This window comes from Pongo pygmaeus, chromosome 20, assembly GCF_028885625.2.
Source record: "Pongo pygmaeus isolate AG05252 chromosome 20, NHGRI_mPonPyg2-v2.0_pri, whole genome shotgun sequence".
NCBI classification, from domain to species: Eukaryota; Metazoa; Chordata; class Mammalia; order Primates; family Hominidae; genus Pongo; species Pongo pygmaeus.
In genome coordinates, this window is record NC_072393.2 from 43,900,618 (window position 1) to 43,916,878 (window position 16,261).

The following is a 16,261-nucleotide window of genomic DNA, read 5'->3' on the forward strand; positions in this document are numbered from 1 at the left end:
CATGAGCCACCTGGCCTGGCCGTATCATCGTGATATTTTGTTTATTTGTGTCTTTTTTTTTTTTTTTTGACGGAGTTTTGCTCTTGTTGCTTAGGCTGGAGTGCAATGGTGCGATCTTGGCTCACTGCAACCTCCGCCTCCCAAGTTCAAGTGATTCTCCTGCCTCAGCCTCCCGAGTGAGTAACTGGGATTGCAGGCACCCACCACCATGCCTGGATAGATAATTTTTTGTATAGTAGAGACGGAGTTTCACCATGTTGGCTAGGCTGGTCTCAAACTCCTGACCTCAGGTGATCCACCCACTTCAGCCTCCCAAAGTGCTGAGATTACAGGCATGAGCCACCGCACCCGGCCATCATTTTTGTTTAAAACATTTTTTAATGCCGCAACTTCTTTCACATATTAATTTACTCATTAATTCAACATATATATAATTTCTTTTTCTTTTTCTTTTTTTTTTTTTTTTTTGAGCACAGTCTCGCTCTGTCACCCAGGCCGGAGTGCAATGGCGATCTCAGTTCACTGCAACCTCTGCCTCTCGGGTTCAAGTGCTTCTCCTGCCTCAGCCTCCCAAGTAGCTGGGACTACAGATGCGCACCACCACGCCCGGCTAATTTTTGGTATTTTTACATTTATTTGTTTGTTTATTTTCTCTGAGACGGAGTCTCACTCTGTCACCCAGGCTGGAGTGCAGCGGCACAATCTCAGCTCATTACAAGCTGATCTCCTGGGTTCAAGCGTTTCTCCTGCCTCGAGTGCCTGAGTATCTAGGATTACAGGTGCGTGCCACCACGCACAGCTTATTTTTATTTTATTTTATTTTTTTGTGTATGTTTTCAGTAGAGATGGGGTTTCACCATGTTGGCCAGGTTGGTCTCAAACTCCTGACCTCAAGTGATCTACCTGCCTCGGCTTCCCAAAGTGCTGGGATTACAGGCATGAGCCACCGTGCCTGGCCAACAAATATTTATTGACTGTCTACTAATATTTGCCAAGCACTGAGATACTGGGAATTCAGTAGTGAAGGAAATCGTCCTGCCTTCATGGAGATGACATTCTAAATGGTGGAGACGGAGAGTGAAAGTCGGGTTTGAGAAAAACGTGCTGTCCAGGCGCAGTGGCTCACACCTGTAATCCCAACACTTTGAGAGGTCAAGGCAGAAAGATCGCTTGAGCTCAGGAGTTCGAGACCAGCCTGGGCAGTATAATGAGACTCTGTCTCTACAAAAAATTTATTATTTTTTTTAAAAGAGAGAAAAAGCGATGTTGAATGTGCAGGTATAATATCAATCAATGGAGGAAGGAGAAGTTGTTATAAGAAGTTGTGAATACTGGTCAGGCAAGGTGGCCTCATGCCTGTAATCCCAGCACTTTGGGAGGCCAGGGCTCGGGGAATCACCTGAGTTCAGGAGTTGGAGGCCAGCCTGACCAACGTGGTGAAACCCCGTCTCTACTAAAAATACGAAAATTAGCCAGGCGTGGTGGCACGTGCTTGTAATCCCAGCTACTTGGGAGGCTGGGGCAGGAGAATCACTTGAACCCAGGAGGCGGAGGATGCAGTGAGCCAAGATCGCTCCATTGCACTCCAGCCTGGGCAAGAAGAGCTAAACTCCGTCTCAAAAAAAAAAAAAAAAAAAATTGTGAATCCTCCGCTTACATATGACATTTAAAGCCATAGAGCTGGATGAGTTTTGTAACTAGTTAGTTCATATAAGCTTGGGAAAAAAATGTGGAAGGATGCATTGAAAAAGAGACTGGAGAGAGAGCCCCAGGTACACATCCTAGCTGTTAGTCCTTTGTAAGGTTACCCAGCCTCTCAGTCTGTCTATAAAATGAGAATAACACAGCTCTCCAAATGGCACAACATCGCTACTTTTTGGCTTGGAGACGCTGCCCCGAAGGCGGAACCTCCAGGACAGCTACGTAGCGTCCCGAGCACTCAGACCGAAGCCAGGGCAGCCATGTTCATTACTGGAACCGTGAGGTGGGTGGGGGGTGGCGTTGAGACAGCTGTCATTTTCAGTTAGGGCAAAAGCCAACTTCCGGTCACCATCTTGAGTGCCGACAGAGGCGGAGCTCCAACTGACATGTTCATTAAGGGCAGGGCTCCGAGGGCGCCACCTCGAGAGCGACAGCGGGCTACCCGGGGCGGGCTGAGGCAAGTTGTAGCCCCGCCCCTGGCCTTGGGCTCCACCTCTCGGCCCCACTTCCGCCGTGCGAGCGTTTGTAGGCGGTGCTGCCGTAAATCAACCGGTCGGCTTGCCGCATCACGCAAGATGGCGGCCGCGGCGGTGAACGGGGCGGCGGGCTTCTCAAGCTCCGGGCCCGCGGCGACCTCGGGCGCTGTCCTGCAGGCCGCGACCGGCATGTACGAGCAACTCAAGGGCGAGTGGAACCGTAAAAGCCCCAATCTTAGCAAGTGCGGAGAAGAGCTGGGCCGACTCAAGGTAAGGTCGGCAGGCCCAGGAAACCGAGTGTTGCGGGCGTGGGGGGCGCTACGAGGTGTCTGGACCCAACCAAGTCCCGGGCCGCGGAAGCCACCTCGGTGCCAGCGAGACTGAGGCGGGTTGGGGGATCCGATGGGGCGAAAGATTTGGAACAGCCAAAGTGGGGGCTCGGAGGGCGTCAAGAAGCGAGAGGGACAGGGCGCGGTGGTGGTCACGCCTGTAATCGCAGCACTTTGGGAGGCCGAGGCGGGGGAGCATCGCTTGAGCCCAGGAGTTCAAGATCAGCCCGAGCAACATAGCGAGACTCTGTCTCTACATGTCTTTTTCTAATTGAGAGATGACTGGAATGGACCCACGCGGGGGTGGTGGGGGAATGATTGAAAGACTCTTGATGGCAGAACTGAGTGAGGGGTTAGATTTTTGTTGCTTGGAGGCTTAACTGGTCGGAGTGGCAGGATTGGGGTTCGGGCTTTTCCTGATGGTGGATTCCAGGCAAGACCAAGTGGGAAATGAGGACTGCCCAGAGTGATAAAAGAATGAGGCTGAAAAGGTGGGCTGTGTAGAGGGTGTGTGGTTAAGACCAGGCTGGGTTAGGATCTGAGAGATCTGGGGCTTAGGCTCGCATCTGTGGGGAGAGGGGGCAGCCTAGTTGTGAGGACAGGACTGAACCTAGAAGAAATATTCTTACAAGTAGAGAACAAGAATACGGGGCTCAGAGTGCTTCAGACCAAACATGTGTTGGGAGGGAGTGTAAATCCAGTGGCTTGGAACAAGCTGCTGAGCCTGCTAAGGAAAGATGTATGGGCTGAACTGTGGGGGGAGATTTGGACCACCCCCTCCCAGATATAGATTTTGGGGATAGCCCAGCTACCCCTTCCCCAATAGATTGTGGGGAAGATCGACCAAGAATGGAATGTACTCCTGTCCCCACCGCCGCGTGATTCCACTGGGTCAGGCACTGAGTGTCCCTCCTTGTTTCCCCAGTGGGGCTATTAATAATTGTAATGTGATGTAATCTTAAATGGGCATGTGTTGCGTGCTCAGGCCCTGTTCTGAGTGCTTTATGAGAAAGGATTCCTCATGAGTCAGGATGATGGTTAGCTCCATTTTCCAGGTGGGAAGACCAAAGCGTAGAGCAGGTAAGTCATCTGTATTTGAGTTCCCTTCTTTTCTTTCTTCCCTCCCTCCCCTCCCCATCAGCTAGTTCTTCTGGAGCTTAACTTCTTACCAACCACAGGGACCAAGCTGACCAAACAGCAGCTAATTCTGGCCCGTGAGTGTCACTGGGGTTGGTTGGGGGTGATGATCTGGGGGTCATGGCGGGAATGGTAGCACTGGTGGTTGGGGAAGAGACCTCAGTCACCTCCTGAGAGCTCACTCTGTCACCCACAGGTGACATACTGGAGATCGGGGCCCAATGGAGCATCCTACGCAAGGACATCCCCTCCTTCGAGCGCTACATGGCCCAGCTCAAATGCTACTACTTTGATTACAAGTGAGAATGGGCCCTGCCCCCGACTGGGGGGTGGTTGCATGGCAGCTCCTTTATTTCTGGAGCTATGGCCACTTGGGTCCTCTTCCTTCATCTGGGAACTCCTCCTGGCTTAGTTCTGTCCTCAGTGGCTGCAGGGTCAGGGGTTGACTTGGAGGTCCTGAGACTTGGCTGGACTAGTCAGTCTCCCCTTACCCATTCCCACATTGCACCCCCTCTGCCCAGTGGGGCTGCCATCACCTTTCACGTATCCTGGCCCCAGCCTTGCCCCTCTGACTCAAACCCCTGTGGCAGCCAGTAGGATCATGTGGATCATGTGACACTAAAATTTGACACTGTCCATGCCATGCTCAGAACCTGCCATGGCTCTTCATGGTCCTCAGGCACAAGACCAAGTTCTTTCCTGTGGCTTCCAATGCAGTTCCAGCTCCCACCCCTCTGCCTGTGCCTGCCCATCCCAGCCCTTTCTCTCACTGGACTGTGAGCTTTCTAAAGGCAGAGCCTGGAACTGTCTCAGTTACTGCTATGTCCCTAGCACTGCCTACCACAGGGCCAGGCCCAGAACAGGGACTCACTGGATATGTGTTGAATATAAAACTGAATGATACCTGCACAGATGAATGATTGGGAATTTGTCATCAGACAAACCTGGCTTTGAAACGTCCAGCCGCTTCCTGTTTATGAGGTCTTGGGCAAATGACTTTACCTCTCTCAGTTTCCCTGTTAAAATAGGGAGTGGTGATTCTTTTATTTATTTATTTTTGGAGACAGGGTCTTGCTGTGTTGCCCAGGCTGGAGTGCAGTGGTGCAGTCATGGCCACCACAGCCTTGACCTCCTGGGCTCAAGCGGTACTCCTACCTTAGCCTCTCAAGTAGCTAGGGCTACAGGTGCACACCACCACTCCTGGCTCTTTTATTTTAATTTTTTGTAGAGATGGGGGTCTCGCTTTGTTGCCCAGGCTGGTCTCGAACTGCTGGCCACAAGTGATCGTCCTGCCTTGGGCTCCCAGAGTGTTGGGATTACAGGTGTTGAGTCATTGCATCTGACTCCAATAACTTTTTTTTTTTGAGATGGAGCTTCACTCTTGTTGCCCAGGCTGGAGTGCAGTGGCGCAATCTCGGCTCACCGCAACCTCTGCCTCCTGGGTTCAAGCAATTCTCCTGCCTCAGTCTCCCAAGTAGCTGGGATTATAGGCATGCGCCACCACACCCGGCTAGAGTCCACCCAGGCTAGAGTGCAACAGCGGGATCTTGGCGCACTGCAACCTCTGCCTCCCGGGTTCAAGTGATTCTCCTGCCTCAGCCTCCCTCAGCCTCCCGAGTAGCTGGGATTACAGGTGCCCACCACCACGCCCAGCTAATTTTTGTATTTTTAGTAGAGATGGGGTTTTGCCAGGTTGGCCAGGCTGGTCTTGAACTCCTGACCTCAGGTGATCCACCCGCCTCAGCCTCCCTAAGTGCTCGGATTATAGGCGTGAGCCACCGCGCCCAGCCAGTAACTCTTAATATAATTATAGCTAACACTTTGTGTTTATTTGGGCCAGGTATTGGTCTAATCACCTTACCTGGGTTGAATCATTTAATTCACTTAACCCTTGTTAATTCAACCCATCTCTATGAAATGGATACCGTGAGGCCAGGCATGATGGCACATGCCTGAAATCCCAGCACTTTGGGAGGCTGAGACAGGAGGATCGCTTGAACCCAGGATTTCCAGACCTGCCTGGCCAATATGGCGAAATCCTGTCTCTACAAAAAATATTAAAAAATTAGCTGGGCAGGCTGGGCGTGGTGGCTTACACCTGTAATCTCAGAACTTTGGGAGGCCAAGGTGGGTGGATCATGAGCTCAGGAGATTGAGACCATCCTGGCTAACATGGTGAAACCCTGTCTCTAAAAAAAAAAAATAACAAAAATTAGCTGGGTGTGGTGGTGGGCGCCTGTAGTCCCAGCTACTCAGGAGGCTGAGGCAGGAGAATGGCATGAACCCAGGAGGCAGAGCTTGCAGTGAGCTGAGATCGCGCCACTGCACTGCAGCCTGGGTGACAGAGCAAGACTCTGTCTCAAAAAAAAAAACAAAACAAAAAAAATTAGCTGGGCATAGTGGTGTGCACTTGTAGTCCCAGCTACTTTGGAGTCTGAGGTGGGAGGATGGCTTGAGCGTGGGAAGTTGAGGCTGCAGTGAGCCTGGGTGACAGAGCGAGACCCTGTCTCGGAATTGAAGAAAAAAAAAAAAAAAAAAAAAGGGCTGGGCGCAGTGGCTCATACCTGTAATCCCAGCACTTTGGGAGGCCGAGGTGGGTGGATCACGAGATCAGGAGTTCAAGACCAGCCTGGCCAGCATAGTGAAACCCCGTCTCTACTAAAAATACAAAAAATTAGCTGGGCCTGGTGGCATGTGCCTGTAGTCCCAGCTACTTGGGAGGCTAAGTCAGGAGAATCGCTTGAACCCGGCAAGCAGAGGTTGCAGTGAGCCAAGAATGCACCATTGCATTCCAGCCTGGGCAACCAGAGAGAGACTCCTTCTCAAAAAATAAATAAATAAAAGGATACTGTGGTGATACCCAGTTTACACTTTGGGAAACCGAGGTTGTCATTTCACTGAAGTGAGGTCACTCGCTTGGGTCAATATGACTCTTATAAGTGACTTATCCATGCATCTTTGGGCCACAGTTTCCTCATATGAAAACCCAGGACCTGATACCTCTTCAGGAAGATGCATGGGACAGTTGTGAGGATTCCTGGAGCCTGGGGTAGAGGGCTCGCTAGGCCCCTAAATCCTCCTTAACCTGCTTCCCCGTCCCACATCCACAGGGAACAGCTCCCTGAGTCAGCCTATATGCACCAGCTCTTGGGCCTCAACCTCCTCTTCCTGCTATCTCAGAACCGGGTGGCTGAGTTCCACACGGAGTTGGAGCGGCTGCCTGCCAAGGACATCCAGACCAATGTCTACATCAAGCACCCTGTGTCCCTGGAGCAAGTGAGATGGCAAGGGGCGGGGGAGGACCTGGCCAAGGTCGGTGGTCCCTAAGGAGGGCTTTCCTGAAGGAGTGGCCAGGGTTCACCCATCTTTCCACCCACGGACCCATCCTTTTGTTTGTCCAACAAATACTGAGTCCCAGCTGTGTGCCCAGCACTGTGGTAGGTTGTCAGACTGTGCAGTGAGCCAAGCAGGTGAAATTTGTGATCTTGTGGTGATGACACTGGGGTGCGGAAGCAGATAGTAAGCCCGAAGAGTGAGTGGCCTGCGCGGTCTGTCAGATGCTGAGTGCTGTGGAGAAAAGGCAGGAAGGAGGGTGGAGAGACAGGGATGGGTGATATTTATCTTGGGGAGTCAGAAGGCCTCACTGAAAAGGTGAAATTGGAGAAAGACTTGAAAAGCGTGAGGAACTGGCTCATGCCTGTAATCTCAGCACTTTGGGAGGCTGAGGCAGGAGGACTGCTTGAGCCCAGGAGTTCAAGGCTGCAGTGTGCTATGATCACACCACTGTATTCTAGCCTGGGTGACAGTGAGATTCTGTCTCTATTTAGAAAATAAATAAAAACAAATTTTTTAAAGAAAAGGGTGGCTGTGCACAGTGACTCATGCCTGTAATCCCAGCACATTGGGAGGCCGAGGCAGGTGGATCACCTGAGTTCAGGAGTTCAAAACCAGCCTGGCCAACATGGTGAAACCCTGTCTCTATAAAAATACAAAAATTAGCTGGGCGGGTGGTGGGTGCCTGTAATCCCAGCTACTCGGGAGGCTGAGGCAGGAGAATCACTTGAACCCCGGAGGTGGAGGTTGCAGTGAGCCAAGATTGTGCCATTGCACTCCAGCCTGGGCAACAGGCTCAAAAAAGAAAAGAAAAGGGTAAGGAACTGAACCCTGTGGACAGCCAGGCAGAGGGACCAGCCAGTCCAAGTGTCCTGAGGCAGTACTGTGTCTGCTGTGTTCGAAGGACAGCCAAGAAGACAGTGTTTTTGGAACAAAGTGAGCAGGGCCAGGGCAAAGCCTTAGGACCTAAGGTTAGGAAGTTGTTCCTGGAGCTGACATCTTATGGGAGGATTTGGTCAGTGGGGAGAGGACGGGAGAGAGGGCAGTTAGGGCGGGCAGCACAGTTTGGGCAAAGGTGTACAGGGATGAGCCTGTGGTGGAGCCAGTGCTGTCTCCCTCCTGGAAAATAGGTGGATAATTGGACAGTAGATGAGATAATGAGATGCCAGCCCAGAGCAGGCTTGGGGAGAGGGAGGGAGGGAAGAAGAGGGGGTGAGAGAGAGAGAGAGAGAGAGTGTGTGTGTGTGTGTGTGTGTGTGTGTGTGCGCGTGTGTGCACGTAAACCAGCAAGGGCTTTCTGGAAGAGGGGGTACCCAGGGCAGGGGTGTGGCTGTGTGGCAAAGGGTGTTCTGGCAGGGTAGGGATTACAAGGGCACTAGGAGTGTGATGAGGCCCACACAGGTAGGCCCCTTTGCAGCCTTCTCTTCATTCTCTCTTCTTCCCCCTTCTCGGCTTCTGCAGTACCTGATGGAGGGCAGCTACAACAAAGTGTTCCTGGCCAAGGGTAACATCCCTGCCGAGAGCTACACCTTCTTCATTGACATCCTGCTGGACACTATCAGGTGCGTAGTGGGGTCGGGCCCTGTGGAGTTTGGAAAGCACTTGGGCTTGAGTCGGACAGCTCCGAGTCTGAATCTCATTCCATCCATTGGTTGTCTGGGTAGGCTAGGTGTGTTTCTTATCCTCCTAGCACCTCAGCTCTCCTTTCCAGTGAATTGGGCCTGGTCATGGGATAGTGGATAACGGCCCTCATCTCACCACCCTTGGCTGTTGACATGTGTGGCCATGTGTGTCAAACCTGAGCGTGGAATTGGTTCAGCAGGCAGGGATTGTGCGGCCTGTCTTAGCCCATCTTCCGTCCTAGATACCCATCCAGTGAGTCATGAGACTTCACCTCCGGCCACCAAAACTGTGGAACCCTCAGTTTCCCCTTCTCTAGAATGGGTTGGCCAAATCCCAGCAGCCCCTTGGGTTGCCGTGTGCACAAGTGACATCCCACGGGCAGATGGATGTGACATACAGATCCCTTGAGGAGTAAAAGGGTGTTGAAGTGGTGGCTGAGCTGATGCACTCGGGCAGAGCACCAGATCAGAATGAGTTTCCATGCCTTAGGTGCAAAGGCAAGTCCAGAGGCATTTGAGTGAGGAGTGGTAGCCAGTACCCACTACCCACCGCATGGCCTAAGCGATGTCGGAGGCACTCCTCCCCGTCACTGGCTTTTCCCCAGAGCTTACCCCCTCTCTCACTACAGTGACTTAATGCCTTGCTCTTTCTCTACTTCGGTGTTGTTCGTGGTGCCTCTTGATGGGTACAAGGAACCCCCTGAGGATCTATGAAGTGGGGTGCAGCACCCTAGTGATGGGTGTTATGAGAAGAGATGCCCTCATGTGAATCCCAAGCTGGGTTTCAGACCTGAAATCCTGTGGCTGGGAGTGGGATTCTGAGTGTGGGCCCAGGAGTCAGAGATTTCAGTGGGGATCTCCCGTGGCCCTTGCTTGCTTTGCAAGTCTGGTCAAGTTTCTCCCCCTCTGAGCCTTGATGAATAAAACAGGGCCCCTCACATATTCCTGCCATCAGTGCTGAACTCCAGGGTCAGAGCTGACACATGTCAGGTCTGGGGGGACAGGTCCTGGGAGGTTGTCGATGCTCAGTAATGAGGAGCTTCTCATCTTCCTCCAGGGATGAGATCGCTGGGTGCATCGAGAAGGCCTACGAGAAAATCCTTTTCACTGAGGCCACCCGGATCCTCTTCTTCAACACACCCAAAAAGATGACAGACTACGCCAAGAAGGTGGCTGGGGTACAGGGCAAGGGGCCATGGGACCAAGGGGTGAAGTCACTAACAACAGTGTGGGGTGGCTTAGAGGGACACTGGAACAAGACTGCCCAGGTTTAAGTTCAACTGTATGACTCTAGGCAAGCTGCTACAGCTCTCTGAGCATCAGTTTCTCTATCCACAGAATGGGGCTAGATACACGGGATGAGCTTAGTACCTGGCACCAGCTGGAGGTGGGTGGAGGTGGGTGCTGCACGCATGTTGGCTGCTGTCTTTATCAAAATTTCTTAGAGGTGGCAGCTTTTTCTGCAAGACTTTGCTTCATTTGCTCTCAGGCGTTTGAGCACGAGCAACACTTGGTGTTGCAGGAGGAGGGCTGGGACCAGGCTATGGAAGGTGAAATTGGGCTGGGTGCAGTGGCTTACGCGCACCAAGGTGGATCCTCCCACCTAGGCTCACTCTGGGAGGCTGAGGTGGGAGGATCGCCTAAGGTCAGGAGTTCGAGACCAGCCTGGTCAACATGGTGAAACCCCATCTCTACTAAAAAATACAAAAAAAATTAGCTGGATGTGGTGGCGAGTGCCTGTAATCCCAGCTACTCGGGAGGCTGAGGCAGGAGAATTGCTTGAACCCAGGAGGCGGAGGTTGCAGTGAGCCGAGATCATGCCATTGCCCTCCAGCCTGGGTGACAGAGCGAGACTCCATCTGGAAAAAAAAAAAAAGAGGAAGGTGAAATTGAATTTTAGTGATGATGACAGCTGGTAACTGATCTGTCAGGCCAAACACTGTCCTTGGTGCTTTAAAGGTGTTGATTCACCAAATCCTCACAGTTGACCCAGAGAGGTGTGTAATTAGGGTCCCAGTCTCAACCCAGAAACTGAGGCACAGAGAGGTGAAGTTACTTGTCAAGGGTCGTTGGGGTAGAGTACGGTTGGTGAGAAAGAGAGCATAGGACACGTGGGCAAGTGCTGGCCCTATAGGGTGGGGACGGAGCCTTTGTGATCACTCTACCCATCTCTAATCCCTCCTTTCCTGCAGCGAGGGTGGGTCCTGGGCCCCAACAACTACTACAGTTTTGCCAGCCAGCAGCAGAAGCCAGAAGACACCACCATTCCCTCCACAGAACTGGCCAAACAGGTCATCGAGTATGCCCGGCAGCTGGAGATGATCGTCTGAGCCCCCCAGGCACTGGGTGGGGCAGGGCACAAGTTATTTAAAACAGTTACACTGCAGGGTTTCGCCCAATAAAGGTGGATTGACATTCCCTCTTCCAGGCCCTTGTCTCCCCAGTTGGGATGGCAGAGAGACAAGTTCTTATAGCTGAAGAACTTGGAGGTTTCGGGGTGCTCAGGAGTTGGAGATAACAGCCTCCAACTGGGTCAGCCTCTGTCTGGTGGGCATTGCTCAGGGTCTCAAACACGGACGCCCACTGTGGGGCCCCAGCAGCACTGTGGCCTGCAGGGGGGCACGGCCTCAGGTAGGGGCTGTTCTAGCCAGCTGTGGACACACAGGAATGCTGGGCCAGGGCACCAGATGTTTTCAACAAAGGGGGTGAAGTGTCCTATTAAAAAGAATAAATGTTGGCAATGAATTAAACAATTTTTCAAATGACATGTGAAATGGAACCCATCTGTAGGCTGCCAGTTTGGGCCCTTTGTGGAACAAAAGATGTGGGCCCTGGTGTGAGCTTGTGGGTCCCACCCTCCCTGAGCCAGCGCGTGATTGAGGACCTCCCCGCACACCCCCCAGCCTAGGTTTCCTGCCTTGAAATTCTTGGGAAGGTGTTCAAGGCGCAGGGTCCAAATCTGGCTGAATCCCTTGTGGGATGTGGAAATTTCACAAGTCTTCCAGAGTTAGTTTTTCCAACTGTAAAATGGGAATGATCACTCCTTTGCAGAGTGGTTTGTGCTGAGCCTGTGAGCTTGGTACCAGGTCAGCTCAGAATTGAGGCTTATGGATTAAGGGGAATCAGATACCCCCCGCCCTGGGCCCATCAGTCTGGGTGCTGGGTGAATGGAACCTCAGTTACTGCTGCTGTGGTCCAGCCTGGCGATTGTTTCCAAGATGTGCTTTAATGGCGAGCCTGCCCTGCTGCACCCTTCCCACTGCCTTGGCGAGTGATTGACAGGCTGCTGGTATCTGAATTGGTTATTTTATTGGCATGGAGGGGAAGGTGGAGGGTGTTGAGCCGACTACACTTAGTTGGAATGGGTGGCCTGCAAGTCGTAGTGCTCCAGCCCGGCCACCAGAGAGCCGGCCAGCTTGATGGTGGCAACCCAGGGTGGCTCGCCCAGGTGGTTGGTGGATGTGCTCAGCCTAGGGGGGGGAGGGTAGAGTCAGCAAAGCCTGGCAATGTGACCAGGCCTCTAGCCCTTCTAGGGCCTCCCCGTCTCCATGTGAATAAGGAAGCTTCTGAAGGCCATATTGGAATATCCCAAAGGCAGTTTAGGGCAGGGCTGTGGCCGCTTAATAGGAAAGGGAGCTGAGGACTGTCGAGTGTCCCAGCTAAGCTTCAAGAGGTCCAGGGCAGTCTCCCAGTGGTTCAGCACTCCCAGGAGTCAGGATCAGACCCCAGTGGCCAGATCTGGTGATTCAGTGTGGGTAGGGGGTGGCCGGAGGATGCAGTGTCCCCCCTGGATGTGGGACTCAGGAGGAGCCTCCCCAGCACAAGGGCTGGGACATCAGTGCCCTCTGGTGGCTGAAGCCTTGAGTCCCAGAGTCAGGAGAAGTTGCCAGAGGCTAGAGGGGTCAGGAGTCCAGGGCTGCCCCTGTGCCCAGTAAAGTTGGAGGCCTGCATCTACCCCCATTTAGTTCCAAGAAGTCATCCCCTCACCCCCATCCCTGAGTGGCCTGGGACGTGGTCCTCCTTGATACCCTCAGGGACAGGGTCAAGGCAGTGTATAGGGTCAGGCCAGCTGGGACCAGCCTCCCTCTCTGATGGTTCCGAGAGAGGTACAGGAGGGCCAAGAGTCCACTTAGGGATTGGATGCCATAGGGCTGGGCCAGGGTGTTCCCCTTTCCCGTCAAAGGTCAGCATGGGATCAAGGGTCCTCTTGGTCCTGAAGGGTGGGAGCTCAGCTAGGTTTGAGATGTGGCGGAGAGGAAGGCCACGGGTCATTTTAGGGTCAGAAGCCAAAGGGCTGAGTAGGACTCTATCCAGCAGTCTGGGGTTCGGCACCCTCCTGTCCCTTTTCCCCTCCTCTCACCAGGCAGAGACGTTGCGTGGCAGGCGGCGATGGTGTGGCTGGTGGCGGCAGTAACACTTGCAGGGACAGGAGTTAAGCACCTGGAAGGGCGGCCAGTGGCGCGCAGCGCGGGTGTTAGCTGCCCCAGTCTGAGAGGCCCCGCTGCCACCACCCCCTCCACCGCTGCTGTCAGGCACGGTAGCTGTAGCTCGTTCGCGAGGACCATCTCCATGCAAGCCATCCTCACGGGTCGCGCCCCGGGCTGCACGGGAACCCTTGTTCCTGCGCGTGCGGGTCTTGATGGGCGCAGCCGCGGGTGCGGGCGCGGACACAGGCGGCGAGGGCTCAGCCACGGTGGGAGCTGGAGCCGGGGATGGGGCCGGGGCCGGAGCCGGAGCCGGGGCCGGGGCCTGGTCGGCGGCTAAGGCTGGGGGCAGAGCAGGGGCTGGGGTGGGAGCCAGGGCTGACTCCTCGTGGCCCAGGCCCTGGGTGAGCGGGGGTGCCACCGGCAGCGGCGTTGGCTGGAGCGCTGGTGGCTGCAGTGTGGGCGGCGGTGTGGGCGGTGGCGTGGGCGGTGGAGCGGGCGGCGGCGTGGGCGGCGGCGTGGGCGGTGGCAGCGGTGGTAACTCCTGCAGGCCTGGAGGCCCTGGGCGCCTGGGCTCGCCATTGGTGGGTGCCGGGAAGATGAACATAGGCGGCGCCAGCAGGGCAGGTGCGGGCCTCCGGGGCCCGGGAGCTGAGTGCATCTGCCCTGGTGGTGGCGGAGGGGAGCCCCAAGGCCCAGAGAGTGTGGCCGCACGCCGTCGCGGCGCCCCGATGCCTCCGCCAGCCCCGTTGAAGCGGAAGTGGCGTTCAGGGCCGTCGGGAGCGCTAACCCAGTCGAATTTGGGCTTCGAGGCTGGGAAGGTGGTGTAGGGTGGCGGAGGTAGGGCCCGGGCTTGGGACGCAGGCGCCGAGGGAGGACCAGAGCACCCTTCGCCGTCTCCATCACCTCCCTCGGCTTCCTGTGCCCCTCGAGAAACCTCTTCCAAGGCGCGAGCGGCTCCAGGAGGCGGGGGCCCTTGCTTCAGGACCTCGGCGTAAGAGATGGCACCTGAGGCAGCAAAGAGGCCGCCGCCTCCGCCGCCCCCCAGCGAAGCTTTGGCTGCTAAGCAACTCGAGGCTGCCGGAGGGGCCAAAGAGGGCCCCGACTTGAAGGTGATTTTACACAGCAGGCTCAGACCGGACTCGGAATCCGCAGGCTGGGCCATTTCGCCTTCGCCCGCCTGGGGAGGCGCCCCTCCGCGATCCCTGCCGGCCGTCTGGCCCTGGTTGCCGGGCCCAGCCTGGCTTTCTATGGGGGTTGAGGCGGGTGTGGCCAGAGCAGGAGTGATTCTGCGGTCCGCCGGCTGCCGTTCAGAAGGTAATGGTGGTGGCGGCTTCCAAGGCTCCAGGGGCAGCGGAAATTGGGATGGGGCCCTCGGGACAGTGTCCTTCACGGATAGTTGCCGGGGCGGGAGCGGCGGCGGCGGCGGCGGCGGCGGCGGCGGCGGCGGCGGCGGCGGCGGCGGCGGCAGCGGGCGGAGGCTCGGAGGGTCGCCCTGGCCGCGATGGCTCGCCTCCAGCAGGCCGCGGATCCGGGGAACTGGAGTGCCCGCGGGCTTTTGCCATTTAGACGGGCCGGGCAGCAGAGTCCCCGCGGGGGCCGGGGGTGGTGCAGAGACCGCGGCCGCCTCTTCAGGAGGGGGCATCACTGGAGAGGGCCGTTCTAAGGTGAGGGGCAGGGTCGAGGGTGAGGCCTGGGGCTCCCGGGGTACCATGAGTCCCGGGGGTGCGGCGCTGCCAGGGAACCAGACACCTAGCCCACGAGTCAGGCGCATGGCCTGGGAGGTCATCTCGGGCTCCACCAGGGACGTCCGGCGGGAGTCGGGGGCGCGGTCCGAGGCCTGCTCTTTTCGGGAGCCCCCGCCCGCGGATGGCTCCGACTGTACGTTCCCCATTCTGAAGGAGCTCGGAGACTGGTCAGAAAAATTTACTCCAGTCAGCCTGCCAGGGCCGTGGGGACCCTACGAGGCTGGCTGTACTTGATCTAATGCGTCTGCACCGGCCCCGCCCCTGTTCTCCAAGATCCGATCAGGCAGAAGTCCTTAGGTCGCACTCCTGTTCCCCGACCTTCGACACTCACGCCTTCTTTCCCATGTCCCCAACACAGCTGCTGTTCAGATACTTCAGTACCAGCCCCATTATGTACTAAGGTTCCATGCCTGTCCCCTTGGCTGGTCATGCTGATCCCTCAATCCTCTCCTCTAACTCTCCGACTCCCCGCCTCTCTCTAGAGCACCTGGGTCCTGCCCTCTTCCCAGGCAGCGGCAGATCCTCAGGCCTCACCCCTAAACCTCTTCCCGCTCCAAGTCTATCTACTAGCTGGCATCTACACTCAAGCTCCACCCCTGTCCCCAAGCTCCGCCCTGGCCCCGCCTCCCCCCAGAGGAGCCCACTCACCGAGTCCTCCAGCCGACCAGAGTTCAGACCGCGGCCCCCTGGGCCGGGGGCAGGGCAGGGAACTGCCGTAGCAGAAAATAACCGAAAAGAACGGGGGTGCGGGTGAAGGCAAGTGGGCGAGACAACGAGGGCGGACCCCGAGATCTAGGCCCCGCCCCTGGAGCTCGAGGCCCCGCCCTCCTGCGAGCCCGCGGGAGCCCGGCCCCTTACGAACCTGGGTCTCCCCTTGAAATACTCCGAGGTTTTCTTCCTCGCCCCCAGGCCTTCTGGTTCTAAGCTCCACCCCTTTGGGTTGCTCTCCTTAGCCCCTCCCCCTTAGAATGCTCCGCCCCTCTCCTTATGCCCTCCCGAGGCCCCGCCCACGCGAACACCGATGCATCGCTCCTCCCCTTTGGACCTCTCATCTGCCCCGCTCCTAAGGCAATTTACCTCTAAGCTCCACCTTTTTAAGACCCGGCAACATCGCTTCCCAAGACCCTCTCCTTCCCCCGGGGCGCCGAGAAGGCCCATCCACCGTGGGCCCGCCCCTTCGTGACGCACGCACTAGTCCTCGCCTGCAGCATCCAAACCTCCTTATACCCAGGCCCTCCAACCCCACCCACTTGTGAAGGCTCCCCTCTCGCCCCACCCCTTATCGAACCCTGCCAGGCACCCAGCCCCTCCTATTTCGAAGCCACAACGTAGACCACCGCCTCTTTAGAACCTTGAGACCAGTCCCTGTCCCTGGCCCTGTCCCCTCCTCATAGCATTAGAGACCAATGGCGCAGATGGGTGGAAAAGTGGGGGATCCCCTCTGGATCTTAAGAAAATGGGGGCTGGGGGGTTGCTCTCTGGAGCTAGTGC

General features: G+C 55.9%; 2 protein-coding genes across 3 annotated transcripts; one reads left to right on the top strand and one right to left on the bottom strand.

The window, feature by feature from the left end:
- Nucleotides 1-1,934: 1,934 nt before the first annotated feature.
- PSMD8 (proteasome 26S subunit, non-ATPase 8) lies at nucleotides 1,935-11,363 on the top strand. The gene is made up of 7 exons (XM_054462582.2): nucleotides 1,935-2,447; nucleotides 3,648-3,720; nucleotides 3,840-3,942; nucleotides 6,754-6,919; nucleotides 8,438-8,538; nucleotides 9,656-9,767; nucleotides 10,791-11,363. The coding sequence occupies exons 1-7, from the start codon at nucleotides 2,088-2,090 to the stop codon at nucleotides 10,926-10,928; spliced, it is 1,053 nt and encodes a 350-aa protein (XP_054318557.2). The 5' UTR covers nucleotides 1,935-2,087; the 3' UTR covers nucleotides 10,929-11,363.
- Nucleotides 11,364-11,885: 522 nt separating this feature from the next.
- Nucleotides 11,886-16,170, bottom strand: GGN (gametogenetin). 2 transcript variants are annotated; one of them, XM_054462583.2, is made up of 4 exons: nucleotides 15,848-16,170; nucleotides 15,419-15,480; nucleotides 12,959-14,934; nucleotides 11,886-12,068 (listed from the first exon to the last, which is right to left on the bottom strand). In XM_054462583.2, the coding sequence occupies exons 1-4, from the start codon at nucleotides 15,879-15,881 to the stop codon at nucleotides 11,951-11,953; spliced, it is 2,190 nt and encodes a 729-aa protein (XP_054318558.2). In that variant the 5' UTR covers nucleotides 15,882-16,170; the 3' UTR covers nucleotides 11,886-11,950. The 2 variants fall into 2 exon arrangements, with proteins under 2 accessions (XP_054318558.2, XP_054318559.2); XM_054462584.2 differs by lacking the exon at nucleotides 15,848-16,170 and adding an exon at nucleotides 15,633-15,691.
- Nucleotides 16,171-16,261: the final 91 nt, after the last annotated feature.

Bases quoted from the DNA above. Each gene is read 5' to 3' on its own strand.
- PSMD8 (XM_054462582.2), top strand. From the start codon at position 2,088: ATGTTCATTAAGGGCAGGGCTCCGAGGGCGCCACCTCGAGAGCGACAG. The intron at 6,920-8,437 runs GTGAGATGGCAA...CGGCTTCTGCAG, and splicing joins ACCCTGTGTCCCTGGAGCAA to TACCTGATGGAGGGCAGCTA. The intron at 8,539-9,655 runs GTGCGTAGTGGG...ATCTTCCTCCAG, and splicing joins ATCCTGCTGGACACTATCAG to GGATGAGATCGCTGGGTGCA.
- GGN (XM_054462583.2), bottom strand. From the start codon at position 15,881: ATGTTGCCGGGTCTTAAAAAGGTGGAGCTTAGAG. The intron at 15,481-15,847 runs GTAAATTGCCTT...CTGCTACGGCAG, and splicing joins TAAAAAGGTGGAGCTTAGAG to TTCCCTGCCCTGCCCCCGGC. The intron at 14,935-15,418 runs GTGAGTGGGCTC...TTTTCTGACCAG, and splicing joins CTGGTCGGCTGGAGGACTCG to TCTCCGAGCTCCTTCAGAAT.